This window comes from Gouania willdenowi, chromosome 1 (assembly GCF_900634775.1).
Source record: "Gouania willdenowi chromosome 1, fGouWil2.1, whole genome shotgun sequence".
In the NCBI taxonomy this organism is placed as follows: domain Eukaryota; kingdom Metazoa; phylum Chordata; class Actinopteri; order Blenniiformes; family Gobiesocidae; genus Gouania; species Gouania willdenowi.
Window position 1 is genome coordinate 36112039 of NC_041044.1, and position 19327 is coordinate 36131365.

Here is a 19327-nt window from a genome sequence, read left to right on the forward strand (position 1 = left end):
CATAAACATCGTACTGTTTATTGCATAACTTTAGTTCAATGAACTGAGAGGAAGAAGGCTTTTTAAACTAGGAACTATTACTGCCCCATAAATTCCCTTTATTGACCACATAAACAAACCTTGTATACTTTGATCCAGCGAAAAACAACAGCTTCAGATGCTTCTTTTGGTCATTCTGGTTTAGCTTATAAGAGATCCATCAATGCAATGAAAACTGCACAACATTCATACATCAGGCTGATGTATGAATGAAGGATGGCATCAGGACTGAAAAGGAGGATTTATCAAATGGTAACAAGTAGTAACATGTAGGTTTAGAGAGTGAGGCTCAGAAACAGGAGGATTGAACTGGAGGTGACAGGGATGTAAACAGCATTAGCCAGGTTGCATTTATCCATTACATAATTGAAATTCAATAAACGTCACAATTTACCCTCCATATTTCCTTGTTTAAAATAAGGGGTGTGTCTTCTTTGTCACGTATTACCTCAGATTATCTTTTGGGTCACTCCAGGGTCGCATTAAGTTCATATTCTAAACTGATAAAAGTCAGATTTAATGTACAATATAAACAATCGTACAAAAAAAATCTCATTGCTCCGAAAAAAGAAAAAAAAAAAAATCAGAATTGTGCATTAAAACCTGCTGTCTGAACTCTGAAAGTAGTCTAATTGTCACAATTATCACATATGTTTTGCATTTTTAACCTTACTTTTTATATGCTGTATACATTGGGAACGTTATATATATATATATTGTAGTATCTATAACTTCTTGTATCATGCACTGAAGTGAATGGAGCCCCTAAAGTGAAGAAAAGATCTTTTCTATTCTGAATTCTGCTGAGTATCACATTAATTTGGTGTGCATGACAGTTCCTAAATTGTGTAAGTTACTGTAGATAAGAAGGTGAAACATTATAGGGGAAAGTTTGTGGTGGGGTGGGGGGGTGGGAATTATAAGATATTTCCATGACAGCCATCTTGCAACAACTGCAGGGCAATCTGTTCTCACGGTGCTGTGACAAGCCAACAGAGGCCGGCAGGACAACAAAGCATTGGTACACATGGTAACAGGGATAAGTATGCATTGCAGAGGTTGCACTGGTACACGAAACCTCAATCAAGAAGTGCTGTGCAAGTCTAAAGGATACAACTTTCCATTTACCACAAGTTTTCTTTCCATCAAGTCAAAAATGTTAACATCTTTCTGAGAATGGCAATGGCCTGCACATTTTCTCTTTAGATATGTACTAGTTTATTGTCATTACTAAAATATTTCCAAGATGTCCAATTTTAAAACCAACCTTAAATAAAACATTACTCATTTAATTAATAATATGTAAATATTACGAATGAAACATATAGGGTTAAGATCTGTCACATAAAGAATAATGTCACCACTTGATCAGTAAATAATACATTCATTTTCTGCTTTCAGTCCAGACTAAGAAAGGCAGTTTGTTTGCATTGCGAGGGTAAAAAGGTCAGGAAACAGGAAACTCTGACATCTATAAAACAACAAGACAACTCAGCCTATAGAACGGAAAACACTCAATTACATTGTTTACCTCTGACTGTGACAAGTTTCTGGATAATCGTCAAACCAGTGCCACTGAAACGTTTACCAACGTTTGGAAATGAGCAAAGCGGATATAAATATCTATCATTATTTCTAGAAGTTTATCATTCAAGATACTGTATTAGCATTTGTGTCTGGAACGGTTTTCATATAGTTTAGAAAACACTGATCTTTACGTTTTCATGAATGGATACCTCTTAGTAGCTGAACAAGTTCCAGATATACAGAGATAATGCAAAAAATTACACTAATTCATTAACAACAATAAAAAATTAATACATCAGAATTTTTATAGATAATGACATCTATATCTAGTGCTGTCAAGAGATTAAAAAAATTGTGCGATTAATTAATCATGAGAAACACCCTCAACTTGAAGTATTTTCATTTAAATTACATTATTGTGGCAGATCAAAAAATTGATATATCACAAAGTGGCTTACTTTATGAAGTCATTTATTGTTTGTTTTTAACAGACTTGTATCATTTACATTCCTCTATGTTTGACACTATAGTCCCAAGGGCTACATGTCATATTGATGTGTACCTTAGTGAATCTACAAATAACAGAAAATACAAGTGAAATAAAATGTCATATTTAGTGCTATAAGTTAGCACATCATAAACAGTAAGAACACTTTTCTGACACCAAACTTGTTGCTTTCTCTCTCTTTCAGACAATTATATTTATCCAATGAGTTTGTTCATTTGTCAGACATGGCGTGCTTGCAGAATGTTGCAGTTAGCACTGTCCGAGTGTCCGCGCTAGCTGTCCATGCTAGTTGCTACAATGAGGTGGTAGCGAAGGCTGTCAGTGCCCAATCTTTTCACGCGCCTGAGAGCTTCAGATTCTCTCAACGCATGCGCGAAACGCGTCTCCATCCGGGCGGCCTATGTTACGGCAGTTTGTGTACTATTCAAAAAGTTGAAACCCTGCTATTTAAAAAAAAATTAGACATTTATGTTTTTGAGTGAATTCAGATTTATTTTGTTTTTTTTTTATCTTATTTTCTGTTTGGTTTTTTATTGTCAATGTTGTGTATTGTGTTTTTATCTGTTTTTTTTTTTTTAAATTACCAAATAAAAACACCACAAGATAGTCACATATTTAGAATCAGAATCAGAATCAGAATCAGAAATGTTTTATTTGCCATGTACAGTTTTGAGGACAGTACAAGGAATTTGACATTTAAATGTGGACTATTAAAATATTTAACATACGCCATGGTCGGTTTACATTCAAATATCTTGTCCCAGCAGCTCGGTCATAAGGATAGCGACTGAAGGAAGTGACAAGATCTGAAACTGTCAGGGCCGTAAAAGTATTGGGCACTGACAAGGCTGCAAAGCTACGGTGATCGCCAACTCTTTCTTGCACAATTTGCACACAACTAGGCTTTAGTTTTCTATCCTGTGTTTTTAAAAGCTAAAATTATCGCAAACAAAGCTGAGCAGCTAGGCAGTCTCTCGTCTTGTATAGTAACCTGTGCATCAGTATCATGGGTATACGAGAACTCTTGAATGATAAAGGTTCCGCGCTGCATCTCCCATTGGTTTTACAAAAGTGCTTTGATATGTGCATCATTCCCGGGTAGAGTCCGAATTTCCGCCCGCTGGAGGCCCAAAGTGGCATCAGCAAAAAACCCTAATCCACCCGTCAAGTCTGAATATGTGTAATATGAATAATATAAACACTATTAAAACACTAACGATCTATGGAATAAAACTACAAATTCTGTTAGGTTGGAAATATCAACAGAGTGAACAAGGTTGTTTACGTTTATATCTCTCGATCTATGACTCCCCAGGTCGCACATGCGCAGTTCCAGAGGATGAAAAGGCTTATACATTGATTGGTTAAGCTACGATCCAATCAAATCAATGGAAGCTCAAACCATCGATTAACATCGTCAGGATACGCCTTTTTGCTAGAAATAATTATTTTAATTTAAATATCTGAAATGTTTTAGAAATAAAAATTTCAAAACCTCAAAATTGCTTGGCTTTTTTCCCCAGCTTTATTTATATAGCGCTAATCACAACAAAAGTCATTTCAAAATACAAAATTCTTAATGAAAAGAAAAAAACCCAACAAACGACTGTCTTAAATTGATAGAAGGCCCCTAAATTGAATCAAAATCAAATCATGGCAGACTTTGTGACATCAAAATCTAAATATATCGTATCATTATCCAAAGAATCAATATCGTATCGTCAAGAAACCGGTATTTACACCCCTACCTGACATCAGGATCAAAAGGATTGAAAGGATCAGCAGCTCATTCACAGTTCTTGTGGTCATAATGTTATTGCAGTAAATGAATATATCAGACATATTTTAAAATATTTAAAAAAGCAACTACTAAAAGTAGAACTTATTTGTCAACTTTCTAAGTTTCCCAAGACCAACTCAGTTTTGAAACGTGCAATACAAAAACCATGACCATTAAAGCAACACTATCAGATCTAAACCAACATCTTTAAATCCGTTCTTTCACAGATTATCGTGTGTTGTCGCCGTTTTACGAGACAATAGACACGAAGTCAACTTCTTACTAGTGAATTTTATTTAGTTTAAACCCTTGCGTTAGTTTTTACAGCAGTTCTGGGTGTTTAAAGGATGGAATTAGGCTAAAAGAAAGACAAAACGAAGCAGCTTTTTTGCTAAATAAATAAAAATAAAAGTCGATCACTTACTCGTCGCTGAATTCCTGTTAAACTCGTTTTGTTCAGTCACAACAGACAGCACGCTCCAAGCTGGACCAAACCATTCACATGACAGGGGTGAAAGGGGAAACCATTGTTGTATAGAGGTTACAATTATGCCTTTGTAAGAAACTGTTACCCTAACACGTTTAATTTCATAGTATTAATTCATAACCTACACAGCAAAATCAAGTAAATTAATCTCTGGCAAGATTTTCTGCTCGTAACGGGAAGTTTTCTACCCCACACCACCGCCAATAGTGGTTTAATCCGGTTACTAAAGTCCACCGGTGTTTCTTAAAACACAGTCAAACTACTAAACCACAGCTTTTATAGCAAGTAAATGAGTCAGCATTTTTTTTTTTTTTTTAATGATTTGTTAGTATCCAGTTATTAGTGTTGAGAATTAGTCTCTTTTTACCCCCTGAGGTCACCGATTTCGTCACAACACCGGCTCTCTTTGAGTTATCGCCATTTTATGTATTTAAACATGTAAACAAGTAGAGAGTATCTGGAGACGGTTCGTTCACGACCAACACCTCAGCTGTTATCCTGCCAAGCGTACATTAAACTTTTTCTCACGCTTGCCACCGGAAGTGGGTTTGCCAATAAAGAGCAGTCGACTTCCTTTTTCGATAGAAATGGTGCAAACAAAAAAAAAAAAACCTGGAGATTTGTTGCAGAATGTATTCGCATTGTATCATGAAAAAAAAAAAAAAGCCCACGATTGACCCCTGCTGCTTAGGACAGGAATGGCTACAGTAAACACCATTTCAAAATGCCTAGATGTAAATGAACAACTAATTCAGCCCCTCCAAATACAAAAAAAAAAAAAAATCTATTAAAATTCGCAATATTTGCAGAGCTCAGTTTTCCAGTTCTTATATCACATGATGGCAGTCATTTTTATTCTCAATTTGTTGAACAAACTCTCAATTTTTGCTGAAATCTAGCAAATTTTCCTCAAAATATTACACGAAATTTCCTGCAGTCACTGATATACTCACATACTTCATAATTTACAATATATCATTTATACATGGAAGTGCAAACCAAAGCACATTAATGTTGAATGTGCTCTTTTTAAAAAAAATAAATAAAATAAAAATCTGTGGCCCACGTAAACTCAAACGGGTCTGTATTTGGCCCCTGAACTAAAATGAGTTTGAAACCCCTGGACTAAATCATAAAGTTGTATTTATGAAATACCTTTCATTATAAAGGCCAAGTGGTTCCCACACAGGGGTACGTGTACCCTTGGGGGTACAGGAGGACATTGCAGTGGGTACTCAGAAACATTTAACAATTGATTTAAGAATAATCGGGAAATGTTTGTAGTTCCTTATTAAACAAATTTTGATAAATTCACCACAAACTATCAATACTATTGCTCAATAAAATACTATATTTTCTTGTAATTTATTAAAACAGGATTAGTTAATACTGTAGAGGCCATTTTATCACACTTCTGACAACAGGAGAAAATAATTAGCTACATTATACAGGGGATACCATATTTACTTACTATTATTATTAAAATCACATACAAATTGCATGGTATTTAAAAAAATAAATAGATTTCACTTTAAAATCAGGATCCCCACATTCATGAAATTCCTGAAAAAGTTGTGGAATTTGAAAAACCGATTTTCCAGTCTTGAAAAGTCATGGAATAATTTAACTGTTTTGAAAAAGTTTTGGAAATATAGTTACACTAATACACTGAAAAGGCTCACTCATTTTTGCGCTCTAATGGTCTTGATAGATCTCAGCGGTTCAGAACTAAGTCATGGACATTTAATAAAATATTTTGGAAAAGTTTTGAAAAATCATTGTGAAAAAAGTGTGGGAACCCTGTAAGTTCCACTCATTTGTAAATTAAGTCTTAGGGAACCAATGTTCGGTACACAGTTAAAGGTTTAGGAGAGCCCTCTGTTCCACAAATGAAAAAGCATATATGAAATTATGGAGAGGGTACACATGGGAGTACACTGAAGAGGGGGTACACATGGTTTGACAAAAATTTAAAGTGGGTACACAGGACAAAAAAAGATTGGGAACCACTGGCCTACACCACAGAGGGCTTTGCATTTAGAAACCGTTATTAACCCCTTTTTAATCTCTGGGGAGCCAAAGTCAGTAGAATGTTGACTGGGCACTGACAGCAGGCTGAAATTGTCTGAGCTATTTATTGCAAACAATTTCCAAAAACCTTAACCCAAATTTAAGGTGCCAATGTTTGAAATAAACTAGCCTTTTTTCATCTTAACCCGACCAGATAAGGGACAAACCTTTCCCCCCATTTTTTAATTGAAATTTAATGAGAAAATTTACTTTAATGTGACTAATAACTCAAAATGCTTTTTAAAGAATGCAGGTCAGTAATTCAAAATTGTCAACTTTTCTGATGTCTGTTTGTTTTCATTCATATTTGTCACGAGTGTCCAAACATGTTGCTCTAATGTGTTATCTGTTCACACCACATGTTGAACACCCTGCAGCCACTACGCACACAAACCTCTTTAGCGCAACACAATGACAAATATGCACACCAATGATGCCAGGAAAAAATGTTAAAGGCTTATACGAAGCATTGGTATGAAGAATCATTGCACTCTTGAGTTGTTGCCATTTTTGGGTGAGTTGGATTTTTTAAAATCTGAATAAACGTTTTGACAACTGTTATTCTGACTGCTATGGATTGATGATTTTTGTTTCAGCTCTGGCAAGTTTGTTCATCAAGATAAGTAAGTGTGGCGATGTGCATCTGTATGACTGCTGGGTGTTGTGTGATTTCTCCTTTTTTTTTGTATAATTCTAACGCATGCATTTTAAATATAAAGAAATAATTGCATAATTTACTAAGTTTATGATAAAAATCTGTGACATTTCTGGAATCATTTTACTGGGATGGCTCAAGTGGGACAGTTAGCCATGCAGAGGTGGCAATTTAGATGTGATGTTAAGGTAATAAATTATGAACGCCTATAGTCCCGATCAATATACATTGTGATTTTTGATTAATTAACTTTTCAAATATATAGTTATAAGAATAACTGTTAACAAAAACAAACCTTTTGTTTGCAACACAACAAAGTGGCTTATACAACTGTATTGTTTATTTGTGTACGATTTAATTAGTATTTTTTAAAAAAAAAATATTTTTAAGACAGCATGAATATAAATGAAGACTGGAACATCAGTGGTTCTAATAAATTGGATTCATCCATAATAGCACCAAAAAAAAAAAATGTGGCATGTCCCACAAAATACACAAATGAGCAGTATATAGTAACCAAATCATGTATACTTAAATTTACAGTTTCTGCATTGAAACATTCATAAAATAAATTTTTGCTGCACAGGATTAGGATGACGTGTTGAAGTGTGTGGAGCATATGGATTAGGAAGAGGCAGCATTAATGCTCAAAAGTCCATGAATAAATAAAACTCAAAATACAAAATAGAAACTCAGAAAAACTCAAAATCCAAAACAATTGGAAAAACAAAGTCCATGAAACCAAAAAACCTATGTCTGTAAAGTACTGTGAACATGAAGCTTGATCCAATAACACAAAGCGTAACAAACCAAGACAATGCACCAACACCAAACCCTTCTTAAATTGTCATGGTAATGGGGGAGATGGGCTTCACCTGAAAGAGAGCAGATGGAAAGACAGAGAGATCAACCAGGCTCTCTAAACTTACACACCAACAAGACTGGCGGGTGAAATACACAGGAAGGGACTGCATAACATGTTTTAACATAATGGAGGGAGAAATAGAAAGTTTGCTCTAATATTATAATTATTTCTCTTTCTCTTTAACATAACCCTTGTTGCTACTTTGTTTTATTTTCTCTAGGCAGCTCAGCCTCTCATCACCCAGTTCTTACTGGTCCCAGCATGGCCTACATCGGCTCCAGGGTGGCATTTCGATGTATATTGTCAGGCTCTCCTCCACCCATCACGTACCAGCTGTTTAAAGACAATAGTTTCCTGGTCGATACTAACATTGATCTTCAGGGAGGCCGATCTGCATCATTCTTAAGGAAAACCTCTGTGACATCGGACGGGTTGTACCACTGTAAGGCCACGGCTGGAGGGAGCACCGGAGTCAGCAACAGCATCAGGTTGAGTGTTGTCAGTGAGTACACAATTGTAAGTCATTGAGTGTTTTCCCCTTTGTTCTCCTTCTTTCCTCCATCATAGTTTATGTCCTCAATTTTTAGCTCCAGCATCACAAACCTCCGTGACCTCTGACCCATTTCCACCTGTCGTCTACGAAGGGTCCCGCCTTATCCTGAGCTGTGACGCCAGAAAAGGCTCCCATCTCTCCTACACATGGTTTTTCAACCGGAAAGAAGTAACATCGTCATACTCGAACCTCTTCCACCTCAATGGTAACCAGCTAGTGGTGGAAAGAGTGATTCCACAACATGCTGGGAATTACTCCTGTATTGCTTGGTCGATGGTGCAAACCATCAAGAGATTCTCCAGCAGCTCAGAAGTCCAGGTGATAGTTAAAGGTATGTTTCAGTTAGTTAAACATTCATAAAAGAATCACCCTTAATCCTCACAAAAAAGGAAAGAAATACAACCCTAACTGTAACCTTTGAATGTTGGATATGATCACTGAATTGTCTTGTTCATCTTCCTTGTTCCCCGTTGCCCTCTTTCTAGTGTATGTTTCCAAACCAAAGATACACTTCTCCGTTTTCAAAGAGGGAGGTCGTTACCATGGCAACCTGACCTGCTGGTCCTCAAAAGGAAGTCCTCCAGGAAACATCTCTCTTATAGTGGATGATCAGGAGATGGGCTCTGTCACTGCAACCAAATCCCTTTCGGCCAGGTTTAAAGTGGATCTGATACCAGGCTTCAACCGGAGTGAGGCTCGATGTCAGGTGAGGACGGAGGTCCAGAAGCTGCTGAGTGAGGCGGTGAATCTGGAAGTAGGTATGAGGCACACGGACGTATGACATATATGACCCACATGTATGGAAAGGTCTATTCTTAAAGTTACAACCTTTGTTTTTTGCACATCGGTCCTCATTGTTTGCACAGTACCAGTTGGAGGACCATTGAAGGTGGACGTACAATATCTCTACTCAGCCGAATTCAAGCTGGCCGCCACCGTGCTGAGCTGCCGCATCAGCCGGGGTACTTTTCCTCTCATCTCTTGGATCCAGAATAACTCAGTCCTTCTTGCTGAAACACAGGAGGAGTCCCACCTTCAGTCCACCCTGCCCGACTACATACTCACTGACAATAAACAAAACCTGGTCCTCACCAAACTCGGCCCAGAAAAGTCTGGGTTTTACCAGTGCAGGGCGAGAAACAGCTATGATGATGTTGGGACCTGGGTGGAGAGCACGGCTGAACTGGTCCAATTTACAGGTAAGGACAACAGAAAGAGGTTAGTTAACATGCAATTATTCTACGCACCAAGGTTTGCATTCAATTCTGTTTTATCTGTACAATGACAATTAATAATCTATTTAAGTGTTCTAAGGCTGATTAGGCATTGGGTGAATGGAGCACCACAAACGTTATGGGTGGTTTCAGATTCCAATTATTGAATTTTTTTTTTTACCAAGATTTCCTTCATTTGCTGTATTAAATCCACTAAAACCAATGTTTAAACTCAATGTGTGGAATGTTTGCTGCTTTAAAACAAGAAAGTCATGAGATCAAGTTCCAATATCACACAGCCATCATTTGGATGGATGAATGAATGGATCTCATTATTCTGTAGACTCTGGTGCATATGTCGGTAACAGTTTTTTACATAAGGCTGACATTACGCTGTTATAATCTGTCATTTTGCTGAATTATGACACCTTTGGAGCAACTTATGTTGGCATTTTTCGGCTTAGGTGGTGAGATCTAGTGGGGTTTGGTAGGGTTAGAGTTAGGGTTCAAGGTTCAGGCTCAGGGTTAGGGTAATGAACGACACTTAATGACAGCCTTCATGACACCTTATTCATGCTAATGACAGGCGTCATGTCATGATAATGACATCATAATGTCAGCCTTATGTATAAAACTTCAAGTAAAGTGTTAACCATTTGTCTGATTATAATTACATGCTTTCCTTTTGTTATTGCTGTTGGATTACATCATGAAAATGGTCACAATTAGTGATTTTTTTTGTTCACTGCTTGAAAAGAGTCAAAGTAAAGAAGTGCTTTGAATTACACAATAACAATAAAAGGAAGTACATTATACCACAATATGGTTTTATATTATTGTTTAATTCATTGATAAGTGACTCCAATTGTATTTTTGCTATTGCACTTGTTGGTTTGTGTCGTAGATTCAGAAGCACATTAACTTCTTGTTTTAAAAATGTTATCTGGTCTTATTCTCTCGACAGTTTGTGGACCAACTACTATTTGAATGATAATAAGTGATACCAATAAAACAAGTGTTTCAAATAACAGTATTGCTTTAAGTCGTTAAGGCTACACTCTTCCTCCACCAAACACAACTAACCAATATTCACTGTTCTTCTCTACAGAGGTTTGTTTGACCACTACGGAGATAATCGCAATATCATTCTGCTGTTTCCTTCTTCTGGTACTGTTGGTGTCCACGGTATGTGTGTTCAAGATGTTGGACAACATGCGAGGTGTGTGTGCATTCATGACTCAAGCTTTGTTTATGCTATCAGTCAACACATTTTAATTCTTATATATCTCTATCCTGCTCTTTACACAGCTCGTTCCACAGTCAGTAAACTAAAGTAAGTAAAAGTCAAGAATTGTTCATATTTTTGCATTTGTCTCACTGGTGATTTTATCGGTTTCTTCTTTTTTCCATCACAGCTCAGATGATTGTTCCCTGCATGAAGTGACATCGTGGTCAGAAGGCAAGATGAATGACACAACCTTTAGTGACTGTGACGCCCCTAATCAAGTGTACAATAAATATTATTAAATATTAGGTGCCTACAGGAGGCCACTGTGACGCTAGCTGATGCTTGTCACTGGTCATCGAGTGGCTTCACAGCAGAAAACATGTGAAAAACAAAGGTTTGTTTCTGGCTTTTTTTTGTTGGTGCACATCTGACATGTCAAGATGAAATAAAAAAGTAAAATAATAATAATATTTTTCAAAAAAATAAATAATAAACTCAGGTATACATACGGATTCCACCTCTCATGTGCCATTTATTAATACCTGCTTAATCGTTTGTTGCTTTCATGATGGCGGACTAAGAATTTGATGTACGGTAGATCAAACTTCAACTTTTAGTTTCAGAAATGTGCAAATAAAAAAGGTAATTTTGAAAATGTGTCATGTTTCTTTTTTTTTTTTCATCTTCTCAATGTCAATACAACTAAATCAGGATTTTGTGTTAGACATTTTACAGTCTTTTTAACAGACAGCCATTTAGAACATCATGAAGCACCAACTGATGGTGGGACGTTAAAAGAAGGGAAGGTCCAGCAGGGAGGATTAGCATTATCAGCTACTTGCACATTGAAATGTGTGCATGCGTGTGCATATTTTTGTCTGTGCCGCAGTCTTCTGCAGTCAAGTCGGTTTGTTCTCAATAAGATGTTTGTTTCTAGAATCCTGGTCATCCTCCTGGGTAAGTTGGGAAATTAAAATAAATACCTTGTTTTCAGAACCAAAGAATCTGCTGATTATTTTATTATGATTTTCATCCCTACAGGGTTGTGCTGCCAAAGCACTGAAAGCAGTGAGTTTTTAATATTGCTTTTTGTGTCGTTAATGCTAATGCCAAGTGGCAGATGGTTCATTTATTATGGTGAGCTGTTGTGTTGTTGTTTCTACCTTATTTACCAGGTCAACCATTCCTGGATTTCCCACTGCTATCTGGGCCATCGCAGGCGTTGCTTAAAAAACCTGTGGATTTTAACTGTTCGGCTCCACGCCATCCAGAGAATATTGTCATACAGCTGCAGTTATTCAAGTAAGAACCAAAAAACTCTTGTATTGCCTACATGTCGCTCATTATGTCTTATTACTACTTTTTTTTCCCTGCAAAACGTCTTTTTTCCCAAAAAAATGTATTTGGTGTTGAAAATTTCTTTTAAGCAAAACTGCTTTTTTTTTTTTTTTTTTTTTAAGAAATGAGTTTACAGGAGTGGGACTGTATCTGTTTATTGCCATAGGGTGGGGGACCGCAGCAAGCTTTTGGGTGAACAAACGTCACTGCCTGGAGAGGTCAGAGTGATTCCCATGGTAGTCACAAAAAACAATGAAGGCTATTTGGAATGTGAAGCCAGCCCACAGAACAAGAGCAGATATAATATTGCGTCCGTTGTCAGTTCTCCACACTACCTAAAGGTGATTGGTGAGTCTCTCCTTTGGGTTTAAGAGATTTGTTTATGGATTAATACCTGAGATCACGGTTGGGGTCAATTACTTTTTTCAATTACAAATATGTTTTCAATTATCAATGTTCAATTACAAATCAATTATGATTACGATAACTGGCATTTTTCCAATTACACATGATTTATAATTATTATTTTTCCACTGAAAGCCAATTACAATTACATTCTAAATTACTAAAGTTTTATTACAATTTTACTAACTTTTATTCATAGCGTCGGGATGATTGTATGCAATTTTTTGTGTGTACGATGTCATTTTATCATCTTTACATTTAGATTTTAGTGCATTTATTTATTTACTGTAATAGCTTGTAAATGCCCGACTTGGGACAAGAGTTGTAATTTAGCAATAGCTATAAACCATTTGTACTAAACATCAGTTACACTCACAGTATTGTTACTGTTAAAATTATATTGTTCCTATTCAAAAAATATTATATTATATCCTAACTCTAACTCACTAACCCCTAAATCTTCTAATCCTGACCAGGTAGTGGGAAAACTTAATATGAAACATACGTTAATATAGTTAACTACATACGTGTAAGCAATAGACCAGTTTTGCATTTAATTAAATAGTTTTTAGTTAATTTCCATGGTAATTACAATTACACAATCAATTATCTTAACTCAATTACAATTAAATTATGATTACAATGGTGACAGATTTTTAAAATTGCAATTATGATTATAAATATGCCACGATTGTAATTGATTATCAATTACGCAATTACAATTATAATTGACCCCAACCCTGCCTGAGATACATGTTTCTCGTAATATTGTTCAATAGAAGTATATATTTTAAAGTATAAATAAATAACAGCATGTATTTACATTAGATTTGGTTTTCTTCTGCAGAGCCAGTAAAAGATGCTGAGATAATCCATTCAGGCTCTTTGGAGATCTTTGAGGGACAAACCCTAAAGCTGGACTGCAAAATTAGCGCTGGAAATCATGTCACCTACCTGTGGATGCACAATGGCCGGCCCATTTCCCAGTCTCCTTTCAGTTATGTTAGAGATGAACATTTCTGGATCTTCAGGTCAAATAGCTGTGATAACTTGATTCAATTTTGCAAAATAAGTCACTAACTGTGGCTTTGTTGTTAGGGTTGCGAGTTTCCACTGACCTCACCATTAGATTGTGAACCTGTTCGTAGTCTCTCTCTATGAAACCTATCAAAGAATTTAATTTAAATAGCTGTTGAAGTAACTCAAATTTCTGAGTTTCATTCAGATTTCTGCTGAAGTGAAGGCACTCTAAAAAAACAGATTTTCTACCAATTTAAAGTAGAACTTTACAACTACAAAAAGTGTTTTTTAATTTAACCACAGTATAAGGTTAGAAGTAGAGCATGGCCTAAGATGTAGGCGGAGAGTCGCCGGTTCGAACCCCACTGTAGGTCATCACTATTATCTCTATTTGCTTAGAAAGGAGCAATATTATACTTTTGGTTTGATAAATACTGAGTTGGAAATTTTTTTAACTTTAACTTGACTTGCCTTCATTTTAAGTGTAGTAATGAAAACGTTGATTTCAGATGTATTTATTTATCTATTACATGAGTTGGGAACTGAACGGTCACCGGTTCAAGTCCTGGTGTGGAAAAACTGAAGTTTTTCTGGTAGCCGGTAGCCAGGGCACTTCTCGAGCACTGCCGAGGTGCCCCTAAGCAAGACACCGAACCCCAACACTTCTCTGGTGTGCTGCCTTCATAGTAAAAGTAGCCCAACTCTGACTCTCCATTATTGTATGTCCACAGATCCTGGCTATTAGTGCATGTGGGTGAGAAGCATATCCCTCAAATAATAATAATAAGAGTGTAAACCTGAATTTCCCCTCAGGGATTATTAAAGTATTTAATAAAATTAAAAATAAAATTCAAATTGGACCAACTATTTTCTTTTTTCAGTAAAATAGCTATTGTCTTTAGTCTTGATCCATATTTCCAACCATAACTAAGAATTTTCAAACATCACCTTTGATAAATAGCTGTGCTTAGTTTTACTAAGTCTGAATATATGTGTTTCTGGCTATAGGTGGACTATGTAGATGCATAGGGCCCCATGAGCCACTAGGGGGCTCTAAATCTGAATCCTCTGTTTCCTCTAAGGAAGAAAAAAAAGTGTCTTCTATAGCTAAAAAAATAATAAACGTAGGATATAAGATTAAATATACTACAATAATACAGTGTGGCTTGTGTTTTTTTAGGCATATTTAAAATTTCTCCAAAGTTGCACAGTGTGTGACAGATATATGGGAATGTTTAACAGGTACCCATCATTCAGCCATTCGTGGACGATTTAATCGTTTAAAAATCTATTTATTTCAAAATAGTTGAATAACAGATTTTAAGTTGGTGCATTTTTTTTTAACACACAATTTTTTTTTTTTAAATTTCATTATTATCATTTTTATGTAACCCACAGAACAACCTCTGAACACAGTGGTCGCTACATGTGTGTGGCTACTAACGCATTCAACAACAAACAAGTCTTTACCTCCAACAGCTCTGAAGTGGTAATCACAGTCAAAGGTGAGCTGTCGCCTGCATCAGAGACTTATTTAAACTGATAAAACTGACCTCTTCATTCAGTCCCATGTTAATATCTATATTTTTTTCTTTTACCCTCAGATTTGATATCAGATCTTGAGATTTCCTTCGATGTCTTAAAGGAGGATTCCCAAAACTATTCTGCACTGGTGACCTGTCACATTACGAGAGGATCTCCGCCTATTACCTTTTCACTGCATAACACAAAGGAGCTAGTAGCCAATGTGACAACTGGAAACAGGTCTGCCTTGTTTAGGGTCCCAGTCGTCTTAGGCCAGCACACAGACTGGTTCCAGTGCCAAGCTAACAATGGAGACCAGACCACTTATAGTGAATGGATGCCCATAAAAGTTGGTACGTGCCTTTTCTGTGCTCACTGCTCATCAATAATGGGTCATGTATTTAAAAGTTGATTTCTTTGTGGAATAAACTTCTACTAAATACTAAATAAAATCATCAGTTAGTCTTGTAGGTTTTTGGATTTTAACTATTGGTTAACAGGGCTCATCACCCGCAAACTTCCATGATAGGATTCAATACAATTTGCAGAAAGTGGTTTCACTCTGCTTTTAACATTTAACCATCTATTAATTCATGTCTGTTTCCTGCCTTTTTACTGTTGTTCATTCTTTTTGCTGATTTATATTTCTTTGTTTTCATCACTGCATTTGCTGTTCTTATTTTCATGTAGTGGCTATCTGTACGGCTGCCATATCAATATACCGACATTCTATCTGTATGCAGCGCCCCTCATTGGCCCGTTTAGGTCACATGTTAGGTCAGTCATTGGCTGGTTTAGGTTACATGAATAAGACTAAACCTAACCGTAAACCAAACCCTAACCCTAAAAATTGTTGCGATATAGGGTTATAACCTAACCCTAAGAAGCTACGTACGTGTATTTTGGTAAACGCAATGTCCGTATGGCAACCGTATGAATAGACACTTAATTATGGAAAGTGTCTTTGAGTTTATAGAAAAGCGCTTCTAAATAAAATGTATTATTATTATTATTATTATTATGAAAGTGAACAGCCATAACTCAGAGTAAGCAGGTGGTCTGTTTGATGTTTATTTTCATGTTTTCTTTAGCATTCAAGGATTTCATTCTACTCTAAATTACACACACGTGTTTTAAAGGTATAGTCCACAGTCCTGCTCAGACACACTTTTTGTTATACTAGGTAAATTGGTCCTTCCATTCTGAGACCAGTCAATAAAAAAAGGAAGAAAAAGAATCAAACCTCTGTAGCAGCTGGAACCATAAAAACTCTCACCAATCCCTGCCGTTCGGCCTGAAAGAACCAATCAGACGCCTTCATGTCTTGTGTCTGAAATGACCAAAAATGACAAGCTTTCAGTAAAAGAGATTAAATAGTCTACTGTCTAATTTGTTTTCTCTATCTTTCTTTTCCACCTAGTCCCTGTTGCTGGGCCAGTGATGATGCATTTTGACTATGACATTGGAGAAAACTATGCAATCATTGGCTTGAGGTTCTACTGCAAAGCAGCAGTGGGATCTCATCTCCAGTACCGGTGGTTTCTCAATAAAACCCTTCTACACCAGCGAGGAAGCTTCTACTATGTGGAGGACCAGGCTCCAGAACAGTCCATTCTCCTGCTGTCTGTGGGAGTCAGCAGCACCGGCACGTACCACTGCCAAGTGTCGGACAGCTTCGACAACACCACTACCATACGAAGCGCAAGTCGCTATTTGGATAAAGAGGGTATAGGATTCATCTACACCACATAATGGTTGAGACCAGGTTTTATCTGATTTATTCATTCTGTTTTTTTTTTTTAGTTCTGAATAGTCTTCCTGTCTTGGTGGTTGCAGTCGTCTTTGGGTGCTTCACAACTCTTATCTCCCTGGTGTCCATTTGTTGCTGCATTGGTGTGGTATACAGTGAGTTTGAAAGCTGTTTTTTTAATCTTGTGATGTTACTTTTACCATTTTTCCATAAACAATGTATTACTTTTTTAGGGAAGCGGGTGTATGGCGAGAGATCACCGTGAGTGAACCTGAGACAAGGAAAATAGATGGGTTTGGTTTAGAGAACCCTATTATCAAATACATTTTCCAAAGAAGTGCTGTAACTAAAAAAAACTGATTAAAACAAGGCAGCGCAGCCACACTGATAGATAAAGTTAAGCTTTGAGCTTCATCAGGTAATAATAACTAATAATAAGGGAAGGATCCAAATCACTGAAACTTTACCATATGTTTTTAAACATCTACAGTTATTACATTTTTTCAACTTTAAAAAAAACGTGACTATTTCAAACAAAATCTGTCATTTATAATTGCTTTTAGACATTTATTCAAATTCTTATGTGTTGATATGAGTCAAAAATACCTCACTCACGTAGCATTTAATGACTAGAAAAAATGAGATTGACGGAGTCTAATTTTCTGCTAATTTTAATTTCTGCACATTGTTGCAACACGTAATGACTATTTAAAAACAAACAACTGTTTATTTAACATTTAAGAAAAAAAATGTAATTTACAGTACATATGATTTCTGCAGTCTACCATCGGCGATTTAAAATAAATAAATATATATTTGTTATACTATAAATAATAGCAACAATTGGTGCAACACATTCTTTTCCCCCACACACAGTTTGGGCCTTAAAATGGAACGAGGAAAGACAGCATATGAAGATGATCTGGTAAGTTTATATTTTAAAAATCCACTCTCATTATGTCACGGTGTTGACTTGGATGTGTAAATAATAGATTTTTTTGTTATCTTTTTTTATTTTGATTATATCTTTGACATCTAATATGTAAATAGCTATAGTGTGATGAGGTAAGCCAACTTTGTCGTTGGTAAAACAATGAGCCCATTCATGTTATTGCAGGATATTTCAGACTATGGTGAGGATTACCTTGTGCTGCAAGCAGCCAAGGAAGTTGAATTTGATCAAGTGAGTGTGTTTTATTAATATTAGGTGACCTAATATGTAATAAACAAGCTTTATTCCTGTTTGTGTTTTTTCCTCAGCCATCTCAAGCTTCTTTGGATGAGTAGCTGCAGCATGAGGAGAGAAATACTCTGAATATTGTGTTACAATAAAATATTGTGAAACAATGAACAAAAAGCATTTTTGTTTAGCTGTTTGTGTTTTTTTTTTACTTGTTTGTGACTGAACTTTTTGGTATTTACCTTGTATATTGCTCTTAATTAGTCAGATGTTGAATACAGTATATATAAATCTTTTGTACCTGACCAATGTTGTGTTTATGTAATTCTTCCTCGGCTCTACAATAAGGGTGTAAGAAAAAATCGATTCGGCTATACATCGCGATATTTCACAATGCGATCATCGTATCGATTAAAAAAAATGTCCAAAATTTTTTTTTTTCCACGAAAAAAAAACATAATAATAATTGTGCTAACATACTGTATGCATAGCACGTAAACACCCGGTCACTAGGTGTCAGTGAACTAAATCAGACCTTGTTAAGCTACCTCACTCTTCAATGTATTTTAGCTTGGCTAATGATTGCATTTTATTTTCATAAAACATACTGGACACTTTCATGATGGAAGTCCATTTCCGTCACTAAAAATGAAATAAAATTCACCACAGCAAGTCATAATTATGAGTTAGTAAAGTCATAATCATGAGATAGGAAGTCATAATTATGAGATTCAAACTGAGCAATTGCTGCAGTCTACCAACACTGACCGTTACCATTCTTAATGACACTTTGAATAATAATTAATTCAAAACACGTATTTTATTCAGTTAGAGTTCAACACATTGTACATAGAGTAAAAAATAGTGGAAGCACATAAATAAGTCTTTATTACAAAATGATTCTGTCACATTTTTGTATGCTTCTTTACATAATTTTGTCATAATTATGACTTCCTATCTCATAATTATGACTTGCCATAGTGATTATTTATTTTTTTAGTGGCAAAAACAGGCTTCCATACTTTTATAGTTCAATCAATCAATCAATTAATCTTTATCTATAGCGCACAAAGTACAACAAAGGTCATCTCATAGTGCTGGGGAAAAAATCCAACAAAAAAAAACTTCTTTTTAACAGGAAGAACCAGGTATGTGGTTATTTATTTATTTAATTTTTTAAGAAT

The 19327-nt window shown here is 35.9% G+C and overlaps 3 protein-coding genes across 7 annotated transcripts in view; 2 read left to right on the forward strand and 1 right to left on the reverse strand.

Moving 5' to 3' along the window:
• tmc6b (transmembrane channel-like 6b) overlaps positions 1-19327 on the reverse strand; it is a 41183-nt gene that overhangs the window by 17719 nt on the left and 4137 nt on the right. For 2 of the 4 annotated variants that reach the window (XM_028460645.1, XM_028460653.1), the window contains one exon: positions 16457-16543. The gene's annotated coding sequence lies outside the window, so the exon portion shown is untranslated. Of the gene's footprint in view, positions 1-119; positions 1713-4278; positions 4344-16456; positions 16544-19327 lie in introns of those variants that run through there. The other 2 variants (XM_028460636.1, XM_028460663.1) reach the window with 2 other exon arrangements.
• LOC114471782 (Fc receptor-like protein 5) lies at positions 6770-11515 on the forward strand. Its single transcript, XM_028460701.1, has 9 exons — positions 6770-6925; positions 7008-7034; positions 8152-8433; positions 8519-8815; positions 8970-9242; positions 9351-9683; positions 10807-10917; positions 11007-11031; positions 11114-11515. The coding sequence occupies exons 1-9, from the start codon at positions 6886-6888 to the stop codon at positions 11223-11225; spliced, it is 1500 nt and encodes a 499-aa protein (XP_028316502.1). The 5' UTR covers positions 6770-6885; the 3' UTR covers positions 11226-11515.
• On the forward strand, positions 11634-18302 carry LOC114471772 (uncharacterized). 2 transcript variants are annotated; one of them, XM_028460688.1, is made up of 13 exons: positions 11635-11883; positions 11968-11994; positions 12102-12228; positions 12431-12612; positions 13517-13700; positions 15088-15194; positions 15294-15566; positions 16634-16939; positions 17017-17118; positions 17197-17224; positions 17840-17888; positions 18081-18146; positions 18224-18299. In XM_028460688.1, the coding sequence occupies exons 1-13, from the start codon at positions 11850-11852 to the stop codon at positions 18248-18250; spliced, it is 1512 nt and encodes a 503-aa protein (XP_028316489.1). In that variant the 5' UTR covers positions 11635-11849; the 3' UTR covers positions 18251-18299. The 2 variants fall into 2 exon arrangements, with proteins under 2 accessions (XP_028316480.1, XP_028316489.1); XM_028460679.1 differs by having other exon boundaries at positions 11634-11883; positions 17017-17224; positions 18224-18302.